A 26865-nucleotide genomic window follows, 5' to 3' on the forward strand; every position below is an offset into this window, starting at 1 on the left:
GAATTCCCTGGCAGTCCAGTGGTTAGGACTTGGTGCTTTCACTGCCGTGGGCCCAGGTTCAATCCCTGGTCAGGGAACTGAGATCTCGTAAACCACATGGTGTGGCCATAAAAAACAAAAACAAAACGACAATGCAAATTGTTATAATGTGAACCTAATAATTTATTTGCAAAAGCAAGTAACGCTCAGGATTGCTTTGAAATAACTTAAATTCTAGTCTTAATGATTACACTAGCTTTTGACTATCTTACAGATTTTACGCACATTGTGCATTGCTTTTTTGTTTGTTTTCTTTTGCAGTATGCGGGCCTCTCACTGCTGTGGCCTCTCCCGTTGCAGAGCACAGGCTCCGATGCCCAGGCTCAGCGGCCATGGCTCACGGGCCCACATATGGGACCCTCCCGGACCAGGGCACGAACCCGTGTCCTCTGCATCGGCAGGCGGACTCTCAACCACTGCACTACCAGGGAAGCCCTGTGCATTGTTTTAATATGTGAAAATCACATGGTATTTTTTCAATAATACTATTTAGCTACCCAAAACAGAATGTGTCCTAAAATCTTTATCAAATGCTTTCCCTTATCAAACCAGACTAATTTCAAAATACAAATAAAGGCAATTTGGAAGAAGAAATATAAATACGAGATATCATTTAAAAATGCAATCTAAATTCAGGAGAAGGATAAGATTTGGCTAGCAAAAGAAATTCAGTGGACATCTTCAGGTTAACTTCAATGACTGAAGCTGAATAAAAACTCAGTTTAACTCAAGCAACATAAATTGCTTGATAGACCATGAAAAGACAAGACCCGACTGAATCCTACACATCTGAGAATAAACCTGGCTTAGGGAGAAAAGAGAGTTGCAGTCATTCTTCGCTATCCAAACACACTTAAAACCAAAAAGTCAAGTAACAAGTATCTTAAGTAAATATTATAATTACCATGCCTCATAACTGGGCAAGAAATGTGTAACAGAAATTGAGTGCTTTTTCTTTTTTGTCCGCCCTAACCAGGGATCAAACCCATGCCCCCTGAAGTGGAAGTGCAGATCCTAACCACTGGACCCCCAGGAAATTCCCAAGAGTGCTTTTAAAAAAAAACACTTCCATGGTAACTTTCCTCAACCTTGTTGAATGTTCAGAAAATTTAAAAATCTAACAACAAAAAAAATTCAGCATAAAACCCTGACCCACTTAATCACCATTAAAAAAGAAAAGTCCTGTCTTTATCTGGCCCACCTGAAATGACATCTCAGTCATAGTAAAATGATTTTATTTAAAATATGAATTTAAAAATTCAATATTGAAGTGAGACCTTCTCAAAGAAATAACACAAATCTACAATTGAAGACCTCTTAAAAGATTTAAATAATTCAAATATATGCCATACAAAAGTCAAACTCTACTGTTAAACAATCTTAAGTCATGAATTTTCCAAGTTGAAACCCATCATAGGAATTTTCTGAGAAAAAAAACCCAACATAATATTAAAGCCTCCACCTTGTTTATCTTGCTAAGTATCAGTGTAACAGTAAAGATATAAACACTACCTCTCTCCCCCAAGTAAATTTTATGTCAGATCTGTATGTCTTAAGATTCACTTACTATGACATTAATATTTGGAATAAATGACGTTGTCAAGTTGTCCAAAAGGATGAGGCAGCAACTCTGAAGGTCTGGGGGTCCCAGAGAACCTTTCAAGGAGGTCCGAGAAATCAAAACTATTTTAATAATACTAACACTTATTCTTTTTCAAAGTACTGACATTTGCACTGACTGTGCAAAAGAAATGGTGGGCAAAACTATAGGCACTCCAGCATGAACCAAAAAAGTAGCATCAAACTAGTCAATTTCAGTTAACAATGTTCTTTAGCAGTAAAAATTTCATTACGCCTCTACCCTTGAGTACACATCTTTTTAATATCCTATATGATGAAATGAGAAGTACTGGCTATACAGCATGCTGAAGTGTGATGGCTGCCTCTTATGTGATTATTTGAGATGTGTGCTGAACTAGTAGCCACTTTTCATGAAAACTGTTTTTACTTGAAAGAATGACGCACAGACTATGGTTGTTCAGCAGACATTTTCTCTGAAATGAATGAAGAAAGCCCTGTCACTTAAGGAAAACAACTGACAATATTTGTTGCCAATGATAAAATTTCCCCTTTCAAATGAAAGTTAGAATTTTGAAAAATCTGTATCCATCACTGTGAGCTTGACAGCTTTCTAATATTTAAAAGATTGTTCTGATGAGATCAGTTATATTAACATTATAAACATAGCATAGTAAGATGTCAATGTTCTAAAGAACTGCATAATTCAATGAACCAGTATTTTCCAAATGACCAATGCATGATATTATAAAATCACGCAAAAGTCAAAGATCTACTATTCACACTGCAAGACAGATCAAATGGATTTTAATGTAACAGAGAACAAAACTGATAAAAGTTTCAGATTTCACACTGCAACTAACCTTCAAGAAACTACCCATTCCGAAGTTTTGATAATGCATCAAAGAGGAATATCCACAATTACCTGAAGCTATTAAAATACTCTCAATACATATTTGTGTGAGGCCAGATTTCTTCATATACTTCGAACACAGTGCCACACTGCAACAAATTGAATGCAGAAGCAGATAGGAGAATCTAGTACAACATTAAAGGATTTACAAAAATGAAAACCAGTGCTACTTTCCACACTAAATTGTTTACAAAATAATTATTTTCATAAAACAATGCTATTTATGTTAACAGGTAATGTAAAATTTCTTGGTTTTAACTTCTAATACAATAAATATCAACAGATATAACCCACAAAAGCAAAAGTTCTTTGGGATCTTGAATTTTTAGAAATATAAATGGGTCCTGATACCAAAATGGTTGAGAACAGCTAGACTAGGGAATGCAGATTAATAAGTATTGAATATGGGTTTTTCTTTTGCTAACTCACACATTATTTATATTTCCAGGGCCACCAAACCCCCTAAGAAAGATTTTTTTAAGTAGTATAAAAAATGTTTTTGGAGTGGATAAGGGGTTACTTAGTATTGTCCTTTAGAGTTTGGTTAATTCTTACTTAGAATTATAATTCACCTACATGGTTTTGTATGAAAATTTTCACAATAAATATTCTAACTATATAAAATGTTTAAAATAACATTCAAAACTGGACTTTTATTTTTAAATATCATATGAAATAGTAATATGTCACACTGTTTTTATCAATTCTTTATTTAGGTAACAAGTTGGTTATGTTCACTGCATTGTATGAAACATCACAATATCATACTGGAAAGGTACTATCAGTACAGGGTTGGATCAGAGTGGACAGTTTGAACAACAAACCATTTTGCATTCTTCATTTCCTAGCTTTTAACAACCCCCCAAACCCAGTCAAGGGACAAACAGCTTTTAACATTATCATGTAAAGCACTTCAACTTACAAGGCTAAAATCTAAAGAATAAATAAAATATGTTGTGGCAATAATTCCTTTTTAGACCAAAAATCAGGTGCACAATAAATCAAATGATCAAGAAAGCTGTATTCAAATGTGTGGCTCTCCAGAAACAGCTTCAGGAAAATGTTACAGAAAATACCATGAATTCCATTTCACACAGGACCAGATGATGACTCATTTTAACTACACACAAGGGCAATTACATCCTGCTGAAACACAATTTAAACAGATAGAAAATGTTTACAAAGCATCCACAACATGTAAACCATGTACAAATGGATACATTCATTGCTTCTCCTACCCCAATAGCTTCTTTTAGATAAATATTTCACTCTTCATGTTCAGCATTAACTGGATACATGCAAAACTCCAAAGAATTCAAGGATTCAAGGTTATTGTAAAAATAGAATTAAACTAATAATCTTCAAGTACCTTATGTGACAGCCACTCCGTACCGTGCCCAATGTTATAAAATGAAAGGTTACTGAACCCATGAAAATATCTCTGTAATATTTCCTTAGATCTAAAATAGATAATTTTAAATGTATTTATAGTCATTTCAGTGATATTCTGAGCTTTTAAAATAACGTAAACAATTAAAAATTATACCAAATTACACAAAACTTGTTGTATCTTAAAAGCTGAAAAATTAAAACTATAGAAACCCACATGTAAAACAAAAATCACAATTTACATTATAAAGGCAAATCTCATTTAAAAAAATTTGCAGCAGTGAGATGGCAAAGCAAATTATAAATAGCCATAAATTAATCCATTTGGTTTCAAGAGGTTTTTCTACTGAGAGTTGAAGGATGTGGTAGGTACATGCATAAAATTTGTAAAGGTTTATAATATTATTGCCAAATACACTTTATCTTGAAGCAGGCAACATTACAATTTGGACATTATTGGAGAACCCAGTTTGGTAATACAGGTAAAATTGGAAAAAAATTAAATAACAATTAATAATAAATATAAATCCTATAGTAAATTGCTCAAATGAAATTTTAAGTCACAGAGCTGCAAAAGGCTTCCAACTTGGTGAACTGAAAAAAGGAACATCTCATACAATTCTTTACTCTTACATGCTTATATGTTGTGTGTCTTGTTTAAAAAAAAAAAAAAAAAACACATAATGTATCTTCAGAGTACAGCTAACTATATTCCCATGCACCTCAGGCATATTCGTTATTTGTGATGAAATAACTCCATTGGTTTCTAGGGTCAAAAGTTCAATATAGATGTAACCAGTATGCCTGAGGTTGGCAAAAAATACTGTAGTACAGGCAATGCTACAAGTGGCAATTACCAGAAAACACAAATATGAACAAATGATGGGAAATGCTAATGATTTTCTGCTCATATCACAAAACGCTGGGAATCCACAAGAATATTTTTTCCCTTGTACTGAAGAAAATTGTGATTAAGTTTTTTTCCCCCAATTTTCAGAATCAAAAGCATTTTAGAAGGCTTATAAGGCTACCATGGGTCTTCTAGATCTCCAGCACCCTACAGGAAGAGAAAAGGAAGAATATTATTATTATTTACCTACACCACTTCCAGGTTGGATTGAACTTCAAAAGAAAACAAAATTAGATGAACAAGTTACCTTCCTTTCTTTGTTTGAAAAGGTAATTTTTACATAGAGGTGTGTGTACTGTTTATTGTGTGTATACACACATGGATCTATCTAACATAGACAGATAACTGGTTGGGTTTTTTCTCCCCTTTCCACCAAATGCCTTCCTCTTTCTCAAACCACTTAAAAATATTCTGGCATTGGAAAAATAGATCAAAAAAACAACAGCTACATCCGAAGATTCCAAAGTTTCAACTTATGGTAACTTAAGCAACTTTAGACACATGATAAATATAAAACATGAAAAAGATAAGTTAAATTGTTCTACATACACAAAATAATTGTTTTTAAAAATACTTTCCCATGTGACTGAGTCATCTGTATTTTAAAAATTCATTTTAGCAAAAGCCAAACTCATATGTGCCACTATTTAAAATATCTTATAATTCTTGCATTTATATCTGATGAATACTTATAGCAAAACTCACAGTCTTACAATCTTTAAAAAGCTCATCACAGCAATTTTCTGACATGTCTACAAGTGTCCATACTGTGTCCAAAGATTAATATTTTGTATCACAAAAAGGGGATAAAAAACAGAATACATTTACTTTGAGTAAGCAAGACTTCTCAAAAATCTTTTCCTTTTAATTAATGAAAACCGCACCTAGCCAAAGTTTTCTAAATTTTATATACATACAAATGAAATTCAAATGAGTATTTTTCCAATATACCAAACCTGGTTGTTTTCAAAAAATTAATTTAAAAATAAGTACAACATGCATAGGTTATTCCACATCACATGCTTTATTTGGACTTAAACACTTATAATTTCATTCTAAACACTTGGTTGACATACATTTTGATGTATGTAGTTAGGCTATACAGAATATACAAACCAAAGCTGTATGAATAATACATAGGTTTTTCAAAAATTATGTCTCATAAAGAATACAGAAAGGAAAAATAACCACACAACCAGTACCTCAGACTACTAAAAAATAAACTACAGAGATGTAAAATATAAACAAGTCAAAGAACACACAAATTATCATCCTTGAAAAAAGAAATTACAGGCCAGCATCTGCCATTCTTTGAAGAACTGAAATTACTAAAGAAAACATAAATTTATTACAAAGCTAACTATGAGTCTACTAATACGTGAAGCAGTATAATTCTACATTAACAAGTTCTTCCACAACGTAAAGTAATCTTGCTAATTGGTAATCTCTAATCCTATCGAGTATGAATTTAACTACTGACTTTAATAACTGGTAGCCTCATTTCTGGCATACAATATGAAATGACATATAATTTTATTAAATTCAAAGTACTCTAAATAGCCAATTTTAAACTATCTGATAAAGATGTATGCAAAGGCCTTCTTAAAAAACAAGGCTATGACTATAATAAAACTAGTTTACCAAGATTCAAATAACAAAACGGTTATATAAATGCATACATTATACTTCCTAAGTAAAAACCATCAAATCAAAGATCACAAAAATATTACCACAAAGTAAAGTCATAGTTTTTCACCACTCATCTTTGTCCCTGCATCTTCAGTACAGCTGTCTAATTCAGCAAGATCACTTTTTGATTCGGTATGGCTTTCCTGCATTGTCACTGGGTTTCCAGCATCACTGTTCGAAGAAGTAGCTGTAGCAGCTTGTTCAGCAGGGTTTTCTTCTCCCTCTACTTTAGCTAGCCTGTAACTAGTCAGCATCTCCTCCAGAAGTTGTCGGTAGTTTCCCCTATGATTAATTCTCATTTGCCTGAGAGCTTCCACCAATTTCCCCTGTGATCCACTTTCCTCTGCTTCATCGGAGGCCTTTTTTTAAGATTCAAGACCCCAGTGTCAGTAGACAAACTAGGATATCACATGTATTTCATAACATATCACAGCAAAACACTCATTTCTCTACCATGAGTAATATAGTCTAAGAACGAGAACATTTCGTTAAATAAGTATCAAGTGTTACCTGTGTCAATTAACAAAATTTCCAATTGAAATATCTCAAGTAATTTTTAGCAAATGATCATGAACTAGTTTATGTTTTATTTCACATCGATATTTGAAGCTTAATCTGAAATTTACTTGGCTATTAAAATTCAACACCAACACAAGCATCTCCTAAAACTGACTTACTTAATTAAAAAAACAATAATTGGCTATAATTATTTAGTACAAAAGGAAATTAGTGTTTAAAGCAATAGGAAAGGACAGAAAAGCAAGCCATCAGATTCTTCATTTCTGCTAAATGACAGGAAGGAGAGGAGATACAAAATGTAAAATTATATAAATTTAAACTAGATTTTGTGGGAATTGTAAAGCTTCTGTGGATAAAATTTCTATTTACTTTTTGTCTTTAAATATTTTACTAAAAACATCTCTAGATTAAAATAGACAATCATTTTAATCATTATAATAAGATATGAATAGTAAACTACTCAATTCTTTTATATTTTATTGAATTTTGTAAAACCTACAGGTTTCTACAATAGTAGCTACTTAATCTTGTTTACAGAACAAGCTCTAATATCCAAGCTGATCATACTGATATGCTGACAGACTAAGAGCAAGTCAACCTTGTAATATGTGACTCCTGATGTGATGCGTTAGGGAGTACAAAGTTATGTCCTGTGTTCTTGCCGAAAATGTTTAATATGACTCTAATAAAGCTAATTCCCAATTTACAGGAAAACAGGGAATAAAGAATCACGTGAAAGGGCACCACAAGGAAACAATCATATGATCCAGAATGTAGGACATCCTATAAAAAGCTGGCTTAGACTCTTCATATTCAGTGTTAATGGGAAAAAAAATTGGGAGCTTCATTAAAGGCTTGCTTAATGTGCTTGATTGATAACAACTGGACTAGACCATTTAACAATTATAACAGTCATTCTATGGGCAACTGGGAAAATTTGGACTCAATATTAGATAATATTAAATTTATTATCAATTTTCTTAGGTATAATAATAATGTTATGGTTATGTATACAGAAAAATGTCCTCATTCTCAAGAGCTGCATGCCAAAATATTTACAGCTAAAATATTATATCTGCAATTTGCTGTCAAAGGTTCAGTCCAAAAAAAAAAAAAGTCATCTACGTATAGAGAGAGAGAAAGCAAATACAGTAAAATGTTAAAACATGAGTCTAGGTACAAGGTGTACAGGTGTTCACTTTATTATTTCAATTTTTCTATATGTTTGAAAGTTTTCATCATAAAGTGTTGGGAAAATAAAATACAAAAAGGTTACTGATATAGATGATCTGTTACAAACTCTTAACCATCTTTGGAGGCTGTTACTCTATAATTCTACAGCAAAGATAATACTACTATAACCACATAATAAATGGCAATGTTTATTAGAAAAATCAGAGCACTTGAATTTTTTTTTAAATCGCCCCTGTGGCAAAAAACAAGAAATGATACTGTGTACAACATATGTTTTATGTGTAGGTATATGTGTGTTCTGTCCATATTTTTTAGGATATTATTATGTAAAATGTCTGGGAAGAAAGGAAATACAGCAATATAAAAATGATAATAATGGGTAGTGAAGTTTCAGAAGCTTTATTTTTTTTGAATTCTCCAATTTTCTACATCAAGCATATTAACTATCAAAATAACTTTTTTTAATTTGCAAAATTTATTGTGTGGAGAGAACATAATAAAGTGTGCTCTCTGTTAAGATTTTTCTCTTTTTTCCCCCCTTACCTTTCCTTCTGTACTAAATAAATGTTATTTCCCTAAATAAAGTTTCTCATTTGAATCTACTCAGGAAAGGTTAAGATGGAACAATGAGATAAATGCTTGCTAGTCGTAAACCTTATCAGTCTTTAATCAGGTCTGCCAAAAGGAAATTTTCTATTTGAGAGTATATCACAAAGAACTTTTTTTTTTTTTTTTTTTTTTTTTTTGCGGTACGCGGGCCTCTCACTGTTGCGGAGCACAGGCTCCGGACGCGCAGGCTCAGCCGCTCCGCGGTATGTGGGATCCTCCCAGACCGGGGCACGAACCCGTGTCCCCAGCATCGGCAGGCAGACTCTCAACCACTGTGCCACCAGGGAAGCCCACAAAGAACTTTTAATGGAGGGCATAAGACTCCTCTCTGCCCTCCAAATAAAAACCCCTCAAACCAACAACTCCCTTTGACAACTCCCTAGGACACAAACAAAATCTGCTTCAAGTGGACAGTTACACATAGAGAGCTCAACCTTGGTTTTACATCAGAATCACCTGTAGAATTTTCAAAACTATACAGATGCCAAAGCTCCATCCCATGATACTCATATTCAGTGGGTTGGGGTGATTTTCTTAAAGCCTGATAGGTGATTCTGACATACGGCAAAGGTTGAGAACCACTGATAAACTGTCTTACTTCTTTGAGCTTACTGATACGGTTGGATCAAAGGTTGTTGTATTTGGATGTATCTCACTCTCCATCTGACACATTTATTATTACAGTAATCATCTGTTTCTGTGAATTGCTGTAATAGTGGTAGTTGGGGAGAGAAAAGTAGTTGCTTTATAAAAAACACATTAGAACCCAAACTGTAAATTAAGTAGGGATGGATTTACAATGGCCAATTGAAAAGAATTTGAGTTAATGACCACATTTAAGTCATTTTATATTATAGCAAATTACATTTTCCTATTGTGCTAGATAGACAATGGATGGGTGAAACCTCTTCCCCAGCCATTTCATTTGATTCTTCAAAATAATGTTATACAACTCTCTCATGGATTCTCATTAATATCAGAAAAGGAATCTATTGTTTAGCTGCACCTTCTTTACCTGAATTCACACACAAAGCACATCACGTTTATAGATTTATCACAGCAATTAATTCCACCTTGCAACTGTTCACAAGTCTCTCCAAATCTCTGTAAAATCTCTGAGATAAAGAAAATTTCAATTCCTTTCTGTATCCTCCCTACCACCTAGAGAAGAAAATTAATGCCTGTGGCTAAGAACTTTATATACATAATCTCATTTAATCCTTACAGGTACCCTACGTAATAGATACTGCAACTCTAGTTTTTATAAGTGAAGAAACTAAGGCTCAGAAAGATTTAAGTTATTTGTCAGGGTAACAATGCTAGTAAGTGACAGAACTCAGATTTGTGTACAGGTCTAATTAACATCAATGTCCCTCTGAATGTTCTTTTGAATACACTATGGTAACAGTTTTTGCATACTAAGTGCCTCATATAAATAGACACTTACTAAATAAATATTGGTTAAAATTATTGTAGAATTGGACCACAAATTATTTCATATTGAAGTCTATAATGCATTTCCTTGTCACAGAAAAATTAATAAAATTATAGGACAAAAAAATCATATTAGATGGGATGGTTTAAATTATTCTGCAAAATAAATTTAAGGCAATTACAGAAATGGGAATTTAGGACTTTTCCCTCAGATTTTGTTTTTAAGGTTTTACTGTCATCTAGACTTACACAGCTTGAGAATCAAATTTCTCATTATGAAAACACTGCCTTACACCAAATAAGACACAGGAATATGGATAAATCAAGCAGAGGGCAAAGAGAAGGGGGGAAAATTTTTTTTAATGGAATTTAACTAGCTAATATTTATTTGCAGCAATTTTTAAAAAATAGTTGTCATTAGTGAAATTCTTCAAATGATTAGCTAAAACAGTGGAGAGAAAGTGAAGAATGCTAGTATATTTACTATGTTTTTTGGAGTCCCATGCCCTGCTTATCAGGTTAAAAATAATTTTTAGAAGATTCTCAAATATGACTTCATGAGATACAATTAACAGTGACTAATAAAGAATCTAATAAATTATGTTATCTTCAAGGATCATGTAAACTTCAATCAATCTGAAATAATTTAAAAAAGTCACTTAAGTGGTCAAGACCACATAGTTACAAGAAGTGGTATGTCAAATGACACCTTAAAAAATAGTGACTAGGGCTTCCCTGGTGGCGCAGTAGTTGAGAGTCCGCCTGCCGATGCAGGGGACACGGGTTCGTGCCCCGGTCCGGGAAGATCCCACATGCTGTGGAGCGGCTGGGCCCGTGAGCCATGGCTGCTGAGCCTGCGTATCCGGAGCCTATGCTCCGCAACGGGAGAGGCCACAACAGTGAGAGGGCCGCGTACCGCAAAAAAAAAAAAAAAAAAAAAAAAATCAAAAAAAAAATAGTGACTAAAATTAGTGCATTTTCAAACAGTGTAGGTAGGTCTTCTCCATAAAATGCTTTGACAAGTGAAAAAGTAAACAAGAAACAATTTACAAAAAACCTAGTATTCACAAAATCCTAAAACTGTGATATAATTGATCTATTTTGAAATAAAATTAAAAAGAAGACTGTATATAAAACTTAATAACGTGAAAACAGAACAGAGAGATTTTGGGGGGCTTTTGTCCTGTCTTCCCTCCCCTTCTCAAAATCCAAATGTCTTAAAAAGTTTTTTTAGTTAGAATAAAAATGTGTATTTAAATGAAAAATAACTAATAAGACACTGGGCTTCACTACTTAGTCTCAACAAGTTTATAAAATATTCCTCATCAAAAAACAGAGTATTTTAAGACTATTAAACATGAGATTCACTAAAGAACGGGAAATGATTTTTCTTGCACAACAGACAGAGGTGGGGGTACAGACACATATGTAATCTCTAAATATCTTAGAAAGGCTGCATGGAAAGGTGTAAAGGGAATAGTTTTTGGAGTCATTCTGAGTTATATTCAAATTCTGGCTACTCGATTTATCTAGCTTTGCAAGCTGGGCAAGCTACTCTGCACCAATTCTTAGTCTTCTCTGTAAGAGAAGGGTGTTGAGGAGATTACCTATAACTAATATTTAGATATAGATATGGCTTAGCACAAGTAGGAGTTGGGTAAATACAAGTTCCCCCTTTATCACTGGAAAATCATCAACTTACATAGCTACCTGATCAGTGGTATACTGATTCTAAAGCATCTTAAGTCTCCATTGAGGGAAGAAGTGAACCTTTTGGCATGGAAAAATAAAGCTCAAAAAATAAACTTTCCTTCTAATTAGTAACCTCATATTATTTTTTAAAATACATGACTTAAAGATAGTCTTAGCCATATATACACTACCAAATGTAAAATAGATAGCTAGTGGGAAGCAGCTGCATAGCACAGGGACATCAGCTAGGTGCTTTGTGACCACCTAGAGGGGTGGAATAGGGAGAGTGGGAGGGAGGCTCAAGAGGGAGGGGATATAGGGATATATGGGTACATACAGGTGATTCACTTTGTTATACAGAAGAAGCTAACACAATATTGTAAAGCAATTACATTCCAATAAAGATGTAAAAAAAAAAGATAGTCTTGCAAACTACTAGAAAGAAAGAAACAGAAATATTTCTAACTTAACTAGTATTTATTGAGCTCTCATTGTATGCCAGGTGAGAACTCAGCACTGCTGTAGGTGCTGTGATATAGCCATAAACAAATCAGATGAAGTCCCAGATCGCAAAGAATTTAAATTCTAGTAATAAAACCAGACTAGCATTTTTTTTTAGATAAACAAGGACTTTCTGTATAGCATAGGGAACTATATTCAATATCTTATAATACCCTATAACAGAAAAGAATCTGAAAAAGAATATATATATGTAAATACATAAACAAAACAGAAAACTGTATATCACTTTGCTCTACGCCTAACACTAACCCAACACTGTAAATCAACTATTCTTCCATTAAAAACAAGCTAACTAGCATTTTAAAAGAAGGGCAGTCGGGGGAGGGGGTGATTCCAGAGCCCTACCTTATATAACAACTTAAAGCAAAATGCAGTTTTACTTTTTCTGATCCTCTGGGTGATTATTCTTTTGGGAGTCACAGACTCCTCTGAGGAACTAATGAAAACCACAGACTTACTCTAAATCATTAAATAATGTGTATGCACACACATAAATACATTTGCAAAAATTTTGGGGGGATTCACGAACCCCTTTATTAAGAATCCATGCTTAACTCTTTTCCACAGATTTTGATTTTAAAGCTGGGAAAATATCAATATTGTTTATATTAAGAAGACTGAACATATTCCAGAAAGTTGAAATAAAAAATAAAAATTTAGTAAAGCAACTTAAGAAGAGTCCCCTAAATAATGAACTTTCTGAATATATTTTAAATGATTTGACTTATACCCAACTGAGCTTTTAAAAATACTTTTATTAATCAAAAGATTTTTTTAATATAAGAAAAATGAATAAATCCCTATTTCTAATGGTACTACTTATAGGCATTCACAGCAGAACAATTCTATCTTGGACATAAAGTAGACATTTTAGGAATCTAAATAATCTCTGATTTACTCTGACGAGCATTCATTTTTTAAAAATATCTGAATAAAAAATTATTTTTGTTATTTAAAAAAATTTAAAAAAATAACACCTCCCAACTGTCTCCTCCTCTGTATTTCTACCATACCTCTGTCTTTCCCATTCTGCAAGTAAGCCCCTGCCACTGTGTACTTCCTGGCAGCATCTTCCGCATGGCACGGATCTAACCAAGCTGAGAAGCATTTATGGAGCACTTCTGTGTCTAACTCACTGCTATAGTAGGTAAAGTTAAGAGCTAAGAATTTAATCAAACCTCTATAAGTTTTTCAGTTTTCTGTTTCTTTTGTAATTTTTAGTACATTTCTTCTACTTGTGATTATGGTTCAACATTTTTCTAAGGTTGTGATTATTCTGAAAGGGTAAAGTAATGTTTCCCAAAATAGGATTCTGGGCTGCAAAAGTGAGTTTTTACAGTAAACAAGGAAGTTTCTCTAATCCACACATCTATGTACTAATGATGAGTTTATACTTATCATCTCTGTGATCATTTCACAACTACTTGACTTACAGCATCTCTTTAATCTAATATTGCATATGTTTCTAACAGATTAAAATACCAGATACTCCTTTGAGTCTGTCATTCTTATGCTGCAAACACAGGGTGGCTCTACACTCTAAAATACAAAGTTCAAAAGGTGTGTCCAGTCTCTTCACAAATACTTCTGGCATCCTGAATTCTTACTTTTCACCATAGCAATTCTCTGCTCTAGCCAAAACGATGTCCTCTCTTTCAAAGATAGCTTAAACTTTGTTCTTGCCTTGACCATCCATGTGAACTATCATCCTCCTCCTTTACTTTCTGCCATTCAAACCATTCTTCAAAACCAATCTTTTCTCTGAAAATCTGACTTCCCAAGCAATCACTGTACAATTCACATGGCAATTAATCACATTCTGTATTTTGTCATTTCTTTTTATCCTTTAGTAAATGATGTGAAACCTTTTTATTAATTAATTTGTATGTTTATATCTACATTGCCAGGTGCATTGAGAGTAGGGATGGGGGACCATGCCTTGTTTCATAGTCTCCTCCCATATCAATTCATTACACAGTGGACTGTCAGTGTTTAGTCTTAGAAAGCTTATATATAAAGGTGATTAACTATATACCTCCTTAATTTATAGTCATATAATAATGGTCTTTAAGGCCAGTTTTATATCCAAGCATCTCTTCTGAGTTTCATGGTTCTGTTGCCTGTTTATTCACTGTTTATATAGCTACTATGTATAATAAGTATTTTCTATTTTTTAAAAAAGTTTAAAATTCATCCTTGGTAGATGTTAAACAGAAATTCTGGGTTATAAACTCTTTTTTTTTTGGAGTAAAAGCTGCCAACGTTCTTGAGAAACCAAGAAATCCAGCAAGTATATTATGAAATAATTTTTTCAGATTACACACTGGGGTTGCATTTTCAAACACATGAGTGAACAGGAGTATTTACATAGCTAATAATGAATCAATAACTATTTGAGGTCTCATTTCCTCCAAACCTGGTGATGGATGCTGTGTGGAACCTATAATCTAGCTGAAGAGGTAAGACTCTCTTTACTCTACCTCCCAATTACTACCATCTTTTTAGTTGTATCAACATCCTATTCTCACTTGTTTGATTTAGGGTTCTTTCAATCCATCACATGACATATCTTTATTTTTAATTTCCACATCTTTGTATACAATTCTTAATACTTTAAGGGACGTACCACAAAAGAAAGTCTCAGAATCACTGCTCCAGGACAAGGTATAAATTCTGTTATTAGCAATATATAGTATCATTCATTCAACTAACTAAAATGCATTAATTATAAAAATTTCCCTTTTTGTCAGTGTAACTTTTATTGTTAAGAAAAAAATTATATGATATTGCTGTACAATAATGAACACTGGAAAAAATGCAATTGAGATGATACATAATTTCTACCAGTGGCTGATGTCTCTCTCAAGACCTGCCAAGAGGAGCTAGAGACTTGGAAGATGAGTCTATTTCTTCTCAACAAGTTTCATTACTATGTTTGGCTCCCTTAAATCTCTGAAGCATACATGTTAAAATTAAGTTGTTCATTTTTAGATGCCCAAAAACTTGAAAACTCATAATCTGTCTCTGATTGAAAACTCATAACTTGTCTATGAGAAGACAGTTAGTTGAATTACTGACTTTGAAATTTAGGGCAGTTTTTTTTAAAAAGGACACTGTTTTGCCTGCTCGTACTAGTATTAAAATAAAACAAAAAACTTACACAGGAGCAGCTGATCAGTATTTCTAAGGAAGGTAAAGGGACAAAGAGTTTTGCTCTGATGAAGCACAGCAGGATACAACAAAATGGTTATCCCAGTTCAACATATATACCCACAGCACAACAAGAACGTTAAAAAATTATCCTCAGGTGTTCAACTGGGCACAAAGGGGCACTGAAAGGTCTACTCTTTAAAATAATAACATCACTATTGCTAACTTCCAGTGATGTTAACAGCCTGCTGGAGGAGAAATTGACATATTTAAAAGCACATTCTTTGTTTGCCTCAAAATTAAGATTTAAGGGAGAAAGAGAAGGAAAGGCAGACATACAGGGAAGAAGTAAGTACAGCCCACACAAAAAGGTATTTGATGCCCATTAAATGAAAACAAACCTATCTACAAAACAGAACTTTATCTCTACCTTCCACTTCAATATATTTCCTTTAATTTTAACTGACTCCTTAAAACAAAAAGCAGTCATAATTTCCAGTATTTATATTATAAAATTATTTAAAATACTTAAGAAATAAAATAAAGCTTACCCCATCACTTTCTCTATGTGGATTCAGCCTACTATAAACAGCTTCAATAACATTGCGCCTAAAAAGAAATATGCTTTAGTTTTATTAAATTACATACAGTTGTTAAGCTTCTGAGTATTTTAAATAATACTTCATATCTTAACTACACTCAAAAATTAATTGCCTCATTAAATACCTGCCAAGAACATAATATCTGCATTTCACTCAGAACTTGATCCTGCACAATCCATTTGTTCTCATTTACCAAGGAAAGAAGGACCTTCATCCTCAAAGAGTATAATAAATAATGCCTTGAAAAGAAAATCTCTTCTCGATGAAATTTTAGAGTTCTTCTCTAGTATAAGAACTATCAACCCATTTCATCTTTAGATAATTGATGTACTTCTTACCAAAAATTATTTAATTACTAACTATAAATGAAGTCAAAATTTGTTCTTTTCCTTCTACTTACTTGCCGGCAAGACCTCCCCCAGGAGGCAAATTCGGGATATTTTCTGCAGACAAGATACGCATGACATGGGCAAGATCAGGCATTCCTTCCTCACCAGACTTCTCCATAATTTCTGTAGGTTTTTAAAAAGAGTTCCTAAATTAATGTGATAACTCAGAATTCACACAGTGAAACAAGAGGTCCTATTTGGTAGTACCTATTTTAAAATATAAAATGCAAATATTACCTTACTATCACACAAGGAACAAAAAAAGTAAGATAAAAAGTTATTTGCATATATATATACTCATTTTAGCATTATTCATAAAAGCAGAAACTGGAACAAATTAAATGTCCAATAAAAGGACAGTTAAGAAAATTTTGGTATAGCCACTGAGTGAAATGGTTTATAATCAGTAAAAATGATCCCTATGAGCACAGCACAACCACATGGAAAAACACTTTTGGTCTATTATTTTATATAAAAATATAAACGTTATTAATGCTATAATTACAGGAAAACAAAAGCAATGGAAAGATAAGGACTATAAGAAGGGGAAAATTAAAAACTGTTTTATAGGTTTTTTGATACCTAGTTGTGTTCCACAATTTATTTAAAACAGAAAAGGAAAATAAATCTCAGAACTTGCTAATACTCAGAACAAAATAAAACATTTCCATGTTTCATTTATATTTACAATTTATGGAAAACAGATTTTTAAAGCATGATCATTTGGCCAGTATTAAGACATAAAATCCTCAAAAATCAGACAACAGCAAACTTACTTTTAAGACAACAAAAAAGCAGAGTCCTAAGCAGCCCTCAAGATGCAAACTCCAAACTGTTTCCCATGTGTCCCTCACAGGGACTTCACTGTGACCTTGATTTTCACTGCTCCCATTCAACTCTGCTCCGACTCCTACCTGTATCTCCAAAGGTGCTATTCAAAGAAACCTTCTATATTTTCACATATACTTCCTCCCTTGGTTTGGAACACTTTTTACACCAATCCAACCAGCCTCTTTGTATGGTTAAAGTGTATTTATACTTCAGGTTTCAACTTTATGTGTCACTTTCTCAAATTCTTCTCTGACCCACACCTGGCATAGGTGTATTGCTAGATACTCCAACTGTACATGATATTTACTAGATCACGGACCGCAAGCTTCTTGAAGGCAGGATTGTAATTTTTCTACATTACACTTGTATCTCTACAGTGCAGGGTTTCTCAACCTCAGCACTACTGATGTTTTTGACAATTTTTTGTTGTGAAGGCTGTCCTATGCATTGCAGAATGTTAAGCAATATCCTGGCCTCACTCACTGGACGCTAGTGGTACCCTCTCAGTTATGAGACCAAAAGTGTCTCCAGACATTGCCACATGTCTCATGAGGGACAAAATCCATCCTCCTCCCCACACCGGCCGCTGAGAACCACTGCAGTCTAGCACTTCACCAGCCAATTTTCACAACCCACTGGTGCCCCTGCAGTCCAGTCCTCCACCATCATCTGCCACCTGCTTTAATGCATGATTCCTAATTGGTCTCTTGGCTTCCTCTCTTGTCCACTCTTGACAATCTCTTCTTCACATGGCAACTGAGAGAGATCCTTCTAAAAGTCAGATCAAGGGACTTCCCTGGTGGCACCGTGGTTAAGAATCAGCCTGCCAATGCAGGGGACATGGGTTCGACCCCTGGTCTGGGAAGATCCCACATGCCGGGAAGCACCTATGTCCATGCGCCACAAATACTGAGCCTGCGCTCTAGAGCCCACGAGCCACAACTACTGAGCCCGCATGCCACAACTACTGAAGCCTGCGCACCTAGAGGCCATGCTCTGCCCCAAGAGAAGCCACTGCAATGAGAAGCACACGCACTGCAAAGAAGAACAGCCCCCGCATTCCACTAGAGAAAGCCTGCGCACAGCAACGAAGACCCAATGCAGCCAAAAATAAATAAAATAAATTTATATAAAAAAAAGTCAGATCACGTCACTCTCGCACTCTTCCAATGACTTCCCAGCACCATTTGAATGAAGTCCAAAGACCTCATTTTAGTCTGCAGAGCCCTACATGATCTGCTTCTTAGCAATCTCTCTTCATCTTTCACTTTTCCACCAGCTCATTCTCATTTAGCCACACACTCTAAGCATATTCCCTCCTCAGTCCTTGTTGCTCCCTTTGCTGGAATGTTCCTCCCCAGATAGCCACTCTCTTCCATATATAGGTATCTGCTCAAATGTTTTTCCTCAGAGACCTGCCTAACCAATATTCCTTGGTACTGTCTGCTTACTGTTGTTTTTCTTCTATTAAAAAAAAAGGTCTCTACCACATTATAAACTCCATGAGATCAAGAATGTATTTGTTTTGTTTTCTGCTGCATTCCCAGTAACACACATGCTCAGGGACAGCTGAAGAAATGAATACACGTAGAAGGTATTCACCAAATATCTAATCAATTTAGGTTAAAGGCTACTCCCTGGTTAACATATACCTCCCCTCTGCATTCCCAATAAAAACACATACAAAGACTTGCCAATACACAGAATGATTTCACCTCAAAATTTTAATGTCAGATTACATGATCTAAAACCCTAATAGAAATATAATGCTCTTGAACAACGCTACCTTATGAAAAAGAAGTTAGGTACCAAGGCATATTGATTTGTAGTGGCTGCTTCTTCAAGGATTTTTAAGTGTTTTTTGATTGAATGGTTAATAATCAAGTATCTACCACAGTCCCCAAGACCATATCATATTATTACATATCTGTCATCTTTGCCATATAACATATATTTTGGAAACTTTAAAACTATACAGAAGAAAATTAATATTAAATGTTAACCCACATTGAGCTGAACTGACCACACATTTAAGAAATTAAAATTTAGGGGGCTTCCCTGGTGACAAATTGGTTAAGAATCCACCTGCCAATGCAGCGGACATGGGTTCGAGCCCTGGTCTGGAAAGATCCCACATGCCGCGGAGCAAGTGAGCCCGTGCGCCACAACTACTGAGCTGCGCTCTAGAGCCTGCATGCCACAACTATTGAAGCCTGCGCACCTAGAGCCCATGCTCTGCAACAAGAGAAACCACTGCAATGAGAAGCTTGCGTGCTGCAACAAAGACCCAATGCATCCATAAATGAATGAATGAATGAATAAACAAATAAACAGAAGAAATTAAAATTTAGCTGTTATAGAAGAGTTTATAAAACCTACAGTTTGCTGAGGACTTAGGCACCGTACCAGGTACTTAAAGTTATCTCATTTATTATTAAAACAAACTGTATGGTTGGTGTTTTTACCTTTAGTTCACAATAAAGAAACTGGAGCCTTAAGAGATTAGGCAAGTTGGTTGAGATCATACAACTAGTAACTGAACAAATTTTAGAGTTCTTCCCCAAATGAAAACTATTTAGCTTCTTCTTTGTGAATGAAGAAATAGGACAATAAGAAAATTCAATAGATAGCTAGTGGGAAGCAGCTGCATAGCACAGGGAGATCAGCTAGGTGCTTTGTGACCACCTAGAGGGGTGGGATAGGGAGGGTGGGAGGGAGGGAGATGCAAGAGGGAAGAAATATGTGAACATATGTATACATATAACTGATTCACTTTGTTATAAAGCAGAAACTAACACACCACTGTAAAGCAATTATACTCCAATAAAGATGTTCAAAAAAAAAAAAGGAAGAAAATTCTTCTTGCCTTCTGGTAAATTTGAGCCAGCAATCCCCCACCCAAATACACTAGACCTTTTAGAAAACGTGTATTATTAAAAACTCCTATAAACAGCTCCTCTTAATAATTATGATATTATCAACAGGAATAAGAGTGCCTCTGACATTGTCTTCAAAGTGTTCCCACGTTTCTTACCTTTCCATTACCCTGAAAACAGAACTCACTGACAATTCAGAGCTGAAGAAATTGCAGACCAACAAAAACAAAACCTTTATGCACCTTTGTTTATGGTGTGTGGCTAGACAGCTGTAAAGCTAGAAAAGATACATCTGTCCCCGCTCTCTAAATCTGCAAGAGAAGGTAGTTTTCCTTTGGTAATTACACATTTGAAATTGCAAATTTTTGCATTTCAAACTATTACCAATTACTATAGCTACTGTTCATCTAAAACATGACTCGTAATAGGCCAAATTTGACAAGCTGACTGCAACATAATCATTAATTATATCATTCAAGTGTACTATTAAAAAATAATAATAATCAAGCCATAACGGTGTTAGGAAAAAATATAGGTCAATATGTAACACTGAACTCTGCTCAATATTATGTAACAACCTAAATGGGAAAAGAATTTGAAAAAGAATAGATACATGCACATGTGTAACTGAATCACTTTCCTGTACACCTGAAACTATCACAACATTGTTAATCAACTATACTCCAATATAAAATAAAAAGTTAAAAATATATAAAACAAAATTTTACATTTTGTTCAAAAAAAAAATGTAACCCTGAATTGAGGAAAGAACTTTGTTAAGAATGATATCAAGGCAAAATAAATAAATAAAACTGACATAATATAACTTCATAAAAAGTAATTTTATATCTAAAAATCAGCACGTATAAAATCAAAATGAAGTATTAAGTTGGAGATCCTGTCATAGACTCTAACATGTATTCTCTATCAGGGTAACCACTAAATTAATATTTAAAAGGATGTATAACTGATAAGCAAATGCAGGGATGAAATGGAATGGAAAATACTGATTAACCCAAAAGGGAAGGAAGGAGAAAAAGGGAAAAAGAACAGATGGAACATACGTAAACAAGTAAGATAACAGATTTAAACCCAAACAAATTAGCAAATTATGTTGAAGATAAAGAGACTAGGTTTTCCTCCCCCTCATTCCTGAATAATAATTGATTTTTAGTCCAAAAGCTGCAGGAAATTTTAAAAGAACTATTTGATAAACAAGGAATAATAATCTTCCTTTCCTTCTAAATAATAAAAAAAAAAAGCATCTGTCTTACCTTCCACCCGTGATTCCAAGTACTTATCCAACTCTGAGTCTTTTCTCATTGCTTCATCTGAGACCTTGGGGGCATTTGAAAAGCAAACTAGTACAATACTCATGTTATCTCGACTTCCCTGTATATTAAAAAAAAGAAAAAGAAAAATTATACTTCAATAGTCTACCAACTTTCTATTATTTACTTCAAAACAGATTTAATTACAATAAGCAATTACTTATTTAATCATCTAGAATGTACACCTTCAACACATTCATTTTCATTCCAAAGAACTATTTGAAGCACACCCTGAAGAAACAAGGACTCCAGGTATGCATAGATCATAATTATTTTATGACTTTTGATTCCGTGTACCTTTTCTTATCCACCACCATTCCACAACCTGAGAAAAGATATCTTCACATATATTAAATCTTCTAAAAACTTTGTTTCCCACTCAAGATTGCATATTCCCAAAGTGACTTAAGCCCCAAATGCATCCTCCCAAAGAAATATACATTATTTTCCTAGCTAATTAACCTGCATCAGAGCAGTGCTACTGAAACTCTATTGAACTGACTTGGCTGAAAATTGTTGATCATTAGATACCCAAGACACTAAAATGAACAAGCAGAGAAGAAAAGTTAAACTGGAAACTCTTCTGAGGGTACACTATCAAACAATTAAACTGAGATACACTGTAGTCAGATGTAATAACTTTTGAAGAAATGACATCAGACTGTTACACAGAATTACAGTGTCAGGATTTGTAGAGAGCAGCTAAAACTGCTAATTTAAGGACAAATTTTACTGCTGCCTTTTTAATCACACCATCACAAAAGGAAAAGGAAACAATATATAGTACTCTATTACTGTGAGACTATAAGCAATAAATTTAAAACATTTTCTCACTAATTTTCTTATAGGTATATTACTTTTATTGAGTTTTTTTTAGAACAGAAAGAAACTGTTCTTGGAATAGTGATTTTTTTAACTCCTTTTTTTTTTTTTTTTTTGCGGTACGTGGGCCTCTCACTGCTGCGGCCTCTCCCGTTGCGGAGCACAGGCTCCGGACGCGCAGGCTCAGCGGCCATGACTCATGGGCCCAGCCACTCCGCGGCATGTGGGATCTTCCTGGACCGGGGCACGAACCCGTGTCCCCTGCATTGGCAGGCGGACTCTCAACCACTGTGCCACCAGGGAAGCCCATTAACTCCCTTTTTAAAATTTTATTCACCACTCTAAAAAACTAAGTCAATGGCGGTGGGATTTGCCAACCCAAGTGAAAAGAGCCAAGGCCACACCCATGCTAGTCTAGTCTTTTCAGTCATCATGGCCAGAATCTAGGCAAGCATTGTTTGGTTAAGACTCGCTACCTTTTTGGGACCCACATGACATAGCCAAAGATAGGCAGGTCTTGAAAAACTTCTGCCACAATCTCCTAAAACTCAGTGGAGCAAAGTTTGAAGGCACTAAAGGCTGGGTCTTAAGAAGGCTTCAAAAAGAGTAACGCTCTGCACAGAATTCTTATGCTTTAGTAGAAAGAATCATGATGAGTATATATCCCAGTTCTCAATATCTGGAAAAAGAATTAGGATTTCCAAATTGGCCCAAAAGAATTTTACTCCTTAATGAAACCCACCAAAACTTGCATAATGACTTAATATTAGAAATACTACACTGGCTATATGAAAAAAAAAAATATATATATATATATATATATGAAGATATACACACACATATCCCACATATAAACCCTATGGTTCCAAACAGCAATACATTCCATAGGAATCAGGATTTACCATATAAATTCAGGTCAGGCAAAATCTTTATACCACAGATATTCAAGAATCAAGCATCACTTGAATACCAATGATTATTTTTTAAAGCAATTTCATGAATAAACAGAATTCACACCTTACATTTTTAGAAATCCAGTTTCTTCTAACCATTCTCTATTTTGTTAACAACAGCATGATTGTTTAGCCATTCCTAATCAATCTATCTATATAATTTCCATTAGATTTTTATAAGTTATAAAACACATCTTATCATTTGGAAAATTAACTAAAAGATAGTTTCAAGAAGTTTAAGTACCCAAAGATATTTAAAGGAAATAATTTAGATTAACACCTTGGCACGTGTGATTTCAATGATGGTGTTTCTATTTCTACATAAAGAGAATTTTCCCCTAAACACAAAGTATGAGTGTTTCAGTAATTTTTATACAGCAATTGAAAAAGATACTTCCCTTTATGCCTCTTCAGTTTTCTAGAGATAAATCATCCTTGCATATTCAGTATAAATTTTCTGCAAATTCCAGAATTGAAATGTGATTCAAAAAAAAAAATCAAGTTGAACAACTAAGGCAATTAGCCAGATGTTTAAAACTAATTATTTCAGCCCCTTTTCATTTTTTAATTTTGACAATAGCACAGCAGTAGTACTCTAAGGAATCAGAGCTTTAATAGACAGTTATAGATCAAAGTAGCCAGTGCCCCTGCTATAAGTAAGGGTATCTAAAATTAATCATTAAATAATTTGATGCTGTTAGCTTTAAAGATGAATGCTGCATGGTTACAAAGAAGTGTTCTGGATCAAGTCTTTACACAGCATATGAAATAGGTTGTGAACAGAATCTCTAACACTACCAAAGTTAGTAAATGAGTATCTGATAAGTGAACCATAAATATTCCTCATTTTTTAAATCAAATTTTTTAACCTGCAGCTCACTGCAGTTATCTCATTTGCACAGAGCTCAAAAACCAGCCAAACTTAAGGAATAGCCCAAATTTTCAGCCATCCATGAAAGATGCATCCTATCATCACTTCCTTTCAAGAATACTCAATTCTCCCACCATTTCTTTATTGCTTGAACCTATATTTCCCTTCATACAAATCTACCTCTGTTTCATAACCATCATCAACAGAACTAAAATTTATTGAGGACTGTAAACCAGATACTGTTCGTGCACTTGCCAAAAGCTTTACTCTCAGCAACTCCATGAAGAAGATATTATTACCTCTATTTTATAAGATGAACAAACTCAGGCTTTGCACTAAGTGGCAGAGCATAATTCAAAATCCAGCTGTCTGGTTCTAATACCAAACCCGTGGTTCTAAACAGTGTGCCAAGAAGCCCCAGGATGCCACAGTGTACTCAGAGATATTTTAAATGCAGGGGGGGAAGGAGACGACACAGTGATACTCAACATCTGTGGACACCTCACAAACCAGCTCAAGGTAGTTCACACTTTTAACATTAGACAGCACTATATTCCTCTCAATGACATCCTATTTTTCCAAAGCTGGGGTTCTGGGAGTTACTGTGATTAAAAAGCAAGTCCTCATAAAAATCAATGTGATACAGGAAACAAGTGTGACAGTGCCTAATGATTCCAAGGTTTGAGAAGTTGTGCATTGTCCAACAGGTGCACACATGTCATCAGTATGTAACTGTAGTTTTTAAAAGAATGAAATAAAACGTTTTTTCAATGTATGTGTATTATTTGTTAATTACTTTGTATACTCATTAAGTTTGGCTCTAACTACTTAATACTCATAACTATTACGTATTAATACGGCTAAGTAGCACTGTAAAAAAACTTACCGAGATACTCAAGACACCATCAACAAAGAAAGCTGGGGGATGTCTACACTACATATACTGTATTTTTACATCCTTCTCTTCCATACTTCAAAAAACCCAGCCACACCCCACTCTAATATTATCTATGTCTACTTTTAAAGTAGCATTATTTATGATATTTTCTGAAAACTATAATGGAAAAACTCCTGAGTTCAGGGCTAAACAATTATTTTGGGGGGTATACAATTAAGTACATTTTCCATGTTTTATCAATAATTTGGATTGATACTGCCTTTGGAAAATGTTATTAATTTCCCCTAACTTAATCCAACTATCAGGTATTATATCTCATGTTTTAAAATAAATAAGCTTCTAACAGGTGATATATAAATTGAATTAAGGGAAATCAAATTGTTATTTTTAAAAAACAACTTAAAGGAATATTGACTTTTATGATTTAAGAAAAACAAAGCAGGTGGCAAAGTAACATGCATAACATGATCCATTTCTGTAAAAAGCAAAAAACAAAAAAAGGAAAGAAGAGGCCCTGAACCAAGATGGCGGAGTAGAAGGACATGCTCTCACTCCCTCTTGCAAGAACACCAGAATCACAACTAGCTGCTGCACAATCATCAACAGGAAGATACTGGAACTCACCAAAAAAGATACCCCACATCCAAAGACAAAGGAAAAGCCACAGTGAGATGGGAGGAGGGGCACAACACAGTAAAATCAAATCCCATAACCGCTGGGTGGGTGACTCACAGACTGGAGAACACTTATACCACAGAAGTCCACCCACTGGAGTGAAGGTTCTGAGCCCCACGTCAGGCTTTCCAACCTGGGGGTCTGGCAACGGGAAGAGGAATTCCTAGAAAATCAGACTTTGAAGGCTAGTGGGATTTGACTGCAGGACGTCAACAGGACTGGGGGAAATAGAAACTCCACTCTTGGAGGGCACACACAAAGTAGTTTGTGCATCGAGACCCAGTGGAAGGAGCAGTGACCCCAGGGGAGACTGAACCAGACCTACCTGCTAGTGTTGGCAGGTCTCCTGCAGAGGCGGGGGTGGCTGTGGCTCACTGTAGGGACAAGGACACTGCCAGCAGAAGTTCTGAGAAGTACTCCTGGATGTGAGCCCTCCCAGAGTCAGTCATTAGCCCCACCAAAGAGCCCAGGTAGGCTCCAGTGTTGGGTTGCCTCCAGCCAAACAACCAACATGGAGGCAACCCAGTTCCACCCAACAGCAGTCAAACAGATGGAAGTTTTACTGAGCTCTGCCCACCAGAGCAACAGCCAGCTCTACCCACCACCAGTCCCTCCCATCAGGAAACATGTACAAGCCTCTTAGATAGCCTCATCCACCAGAGGGCAGACAGCAGAAGCAAGAAGAACTACAATCCTGCAGCATGTGGAACAAAAACCACATTCACAGAAAGACAGACAAGATGAAAAGACAGAGGGCTAAGTACCACATGAAGGAACAAGATAAAACCCCAGAAAAACAACTAAATGAAGTGGAGATAGGCCACCTTCCAGAAAAAGAATTCAGAATGATAGTGAAGATGATCCAGGACCTCAGAAAAAGTATGGAGGTAAAGATTGAGAAGATGCAAGAAATGTTTAACAAAGACCTAGAAGAATTAAAGAACACACAAACAGAGATGAATACAATAACTGAAATGAA

General features: G+C 34.8%; 1 protein-coding gene across 3 annotated transcripts in view; it reads right to left on the reverse strand.

Annotated features, from left to right (window-relative positions):
- Positions 1-3222: 3222 nt before the first annotated feature.
- PPM1B (protein phosphatase, Mg2+/Mn2+ dependent 1B) overlaps positions 3223-26865 on the reverse strand; it is an 80192-nt gene continuing 56549 nt past the window's right edge. The window contains exons 3-6 of one of the 3 annotated variants that reach the window (XM_065890973.1): positions 21611-21728; positions 16641-16752; positions 16190-16247; positions 3223-4976 (exon numbers count right to left, since the gene is read on the reverse strand). In XM_065890973.1, coding sequence (XP_065747045.1) covers positions 4947-4976; positions 16190-16247; positions 16641-16752; positions 21611-21728 — 318 coding nt within the window. In that variant the 3' untranslated portion in view covers positions 3223-4946. Of the gene's footprint in view, positions 4977-5830; positions 6878-16189; positions 16263-16640; positions 16753-21610; positions 21729-26865 lie in introns of those variants that run through there. The other 2 variants (XM_065890971.1, XM_065890972.1) reach the window with 2 other exon arrangements.

The sequence above is a fragment of the Phocoena phocoena genome, chromosome 14 (assembly GCF_963924675.1).
Source record: "Phocoena phocoena chromosome 14, mPhoPho1.1, whole genome shotgun sequence".
NCBI classification, from domain to species: domain Eukaryota; kingdom Metazoa; phylum Chordata; class Mammalia; order Artiodactyla; family Phocoenidae; genus Phocoena; species Phocoena phocoena.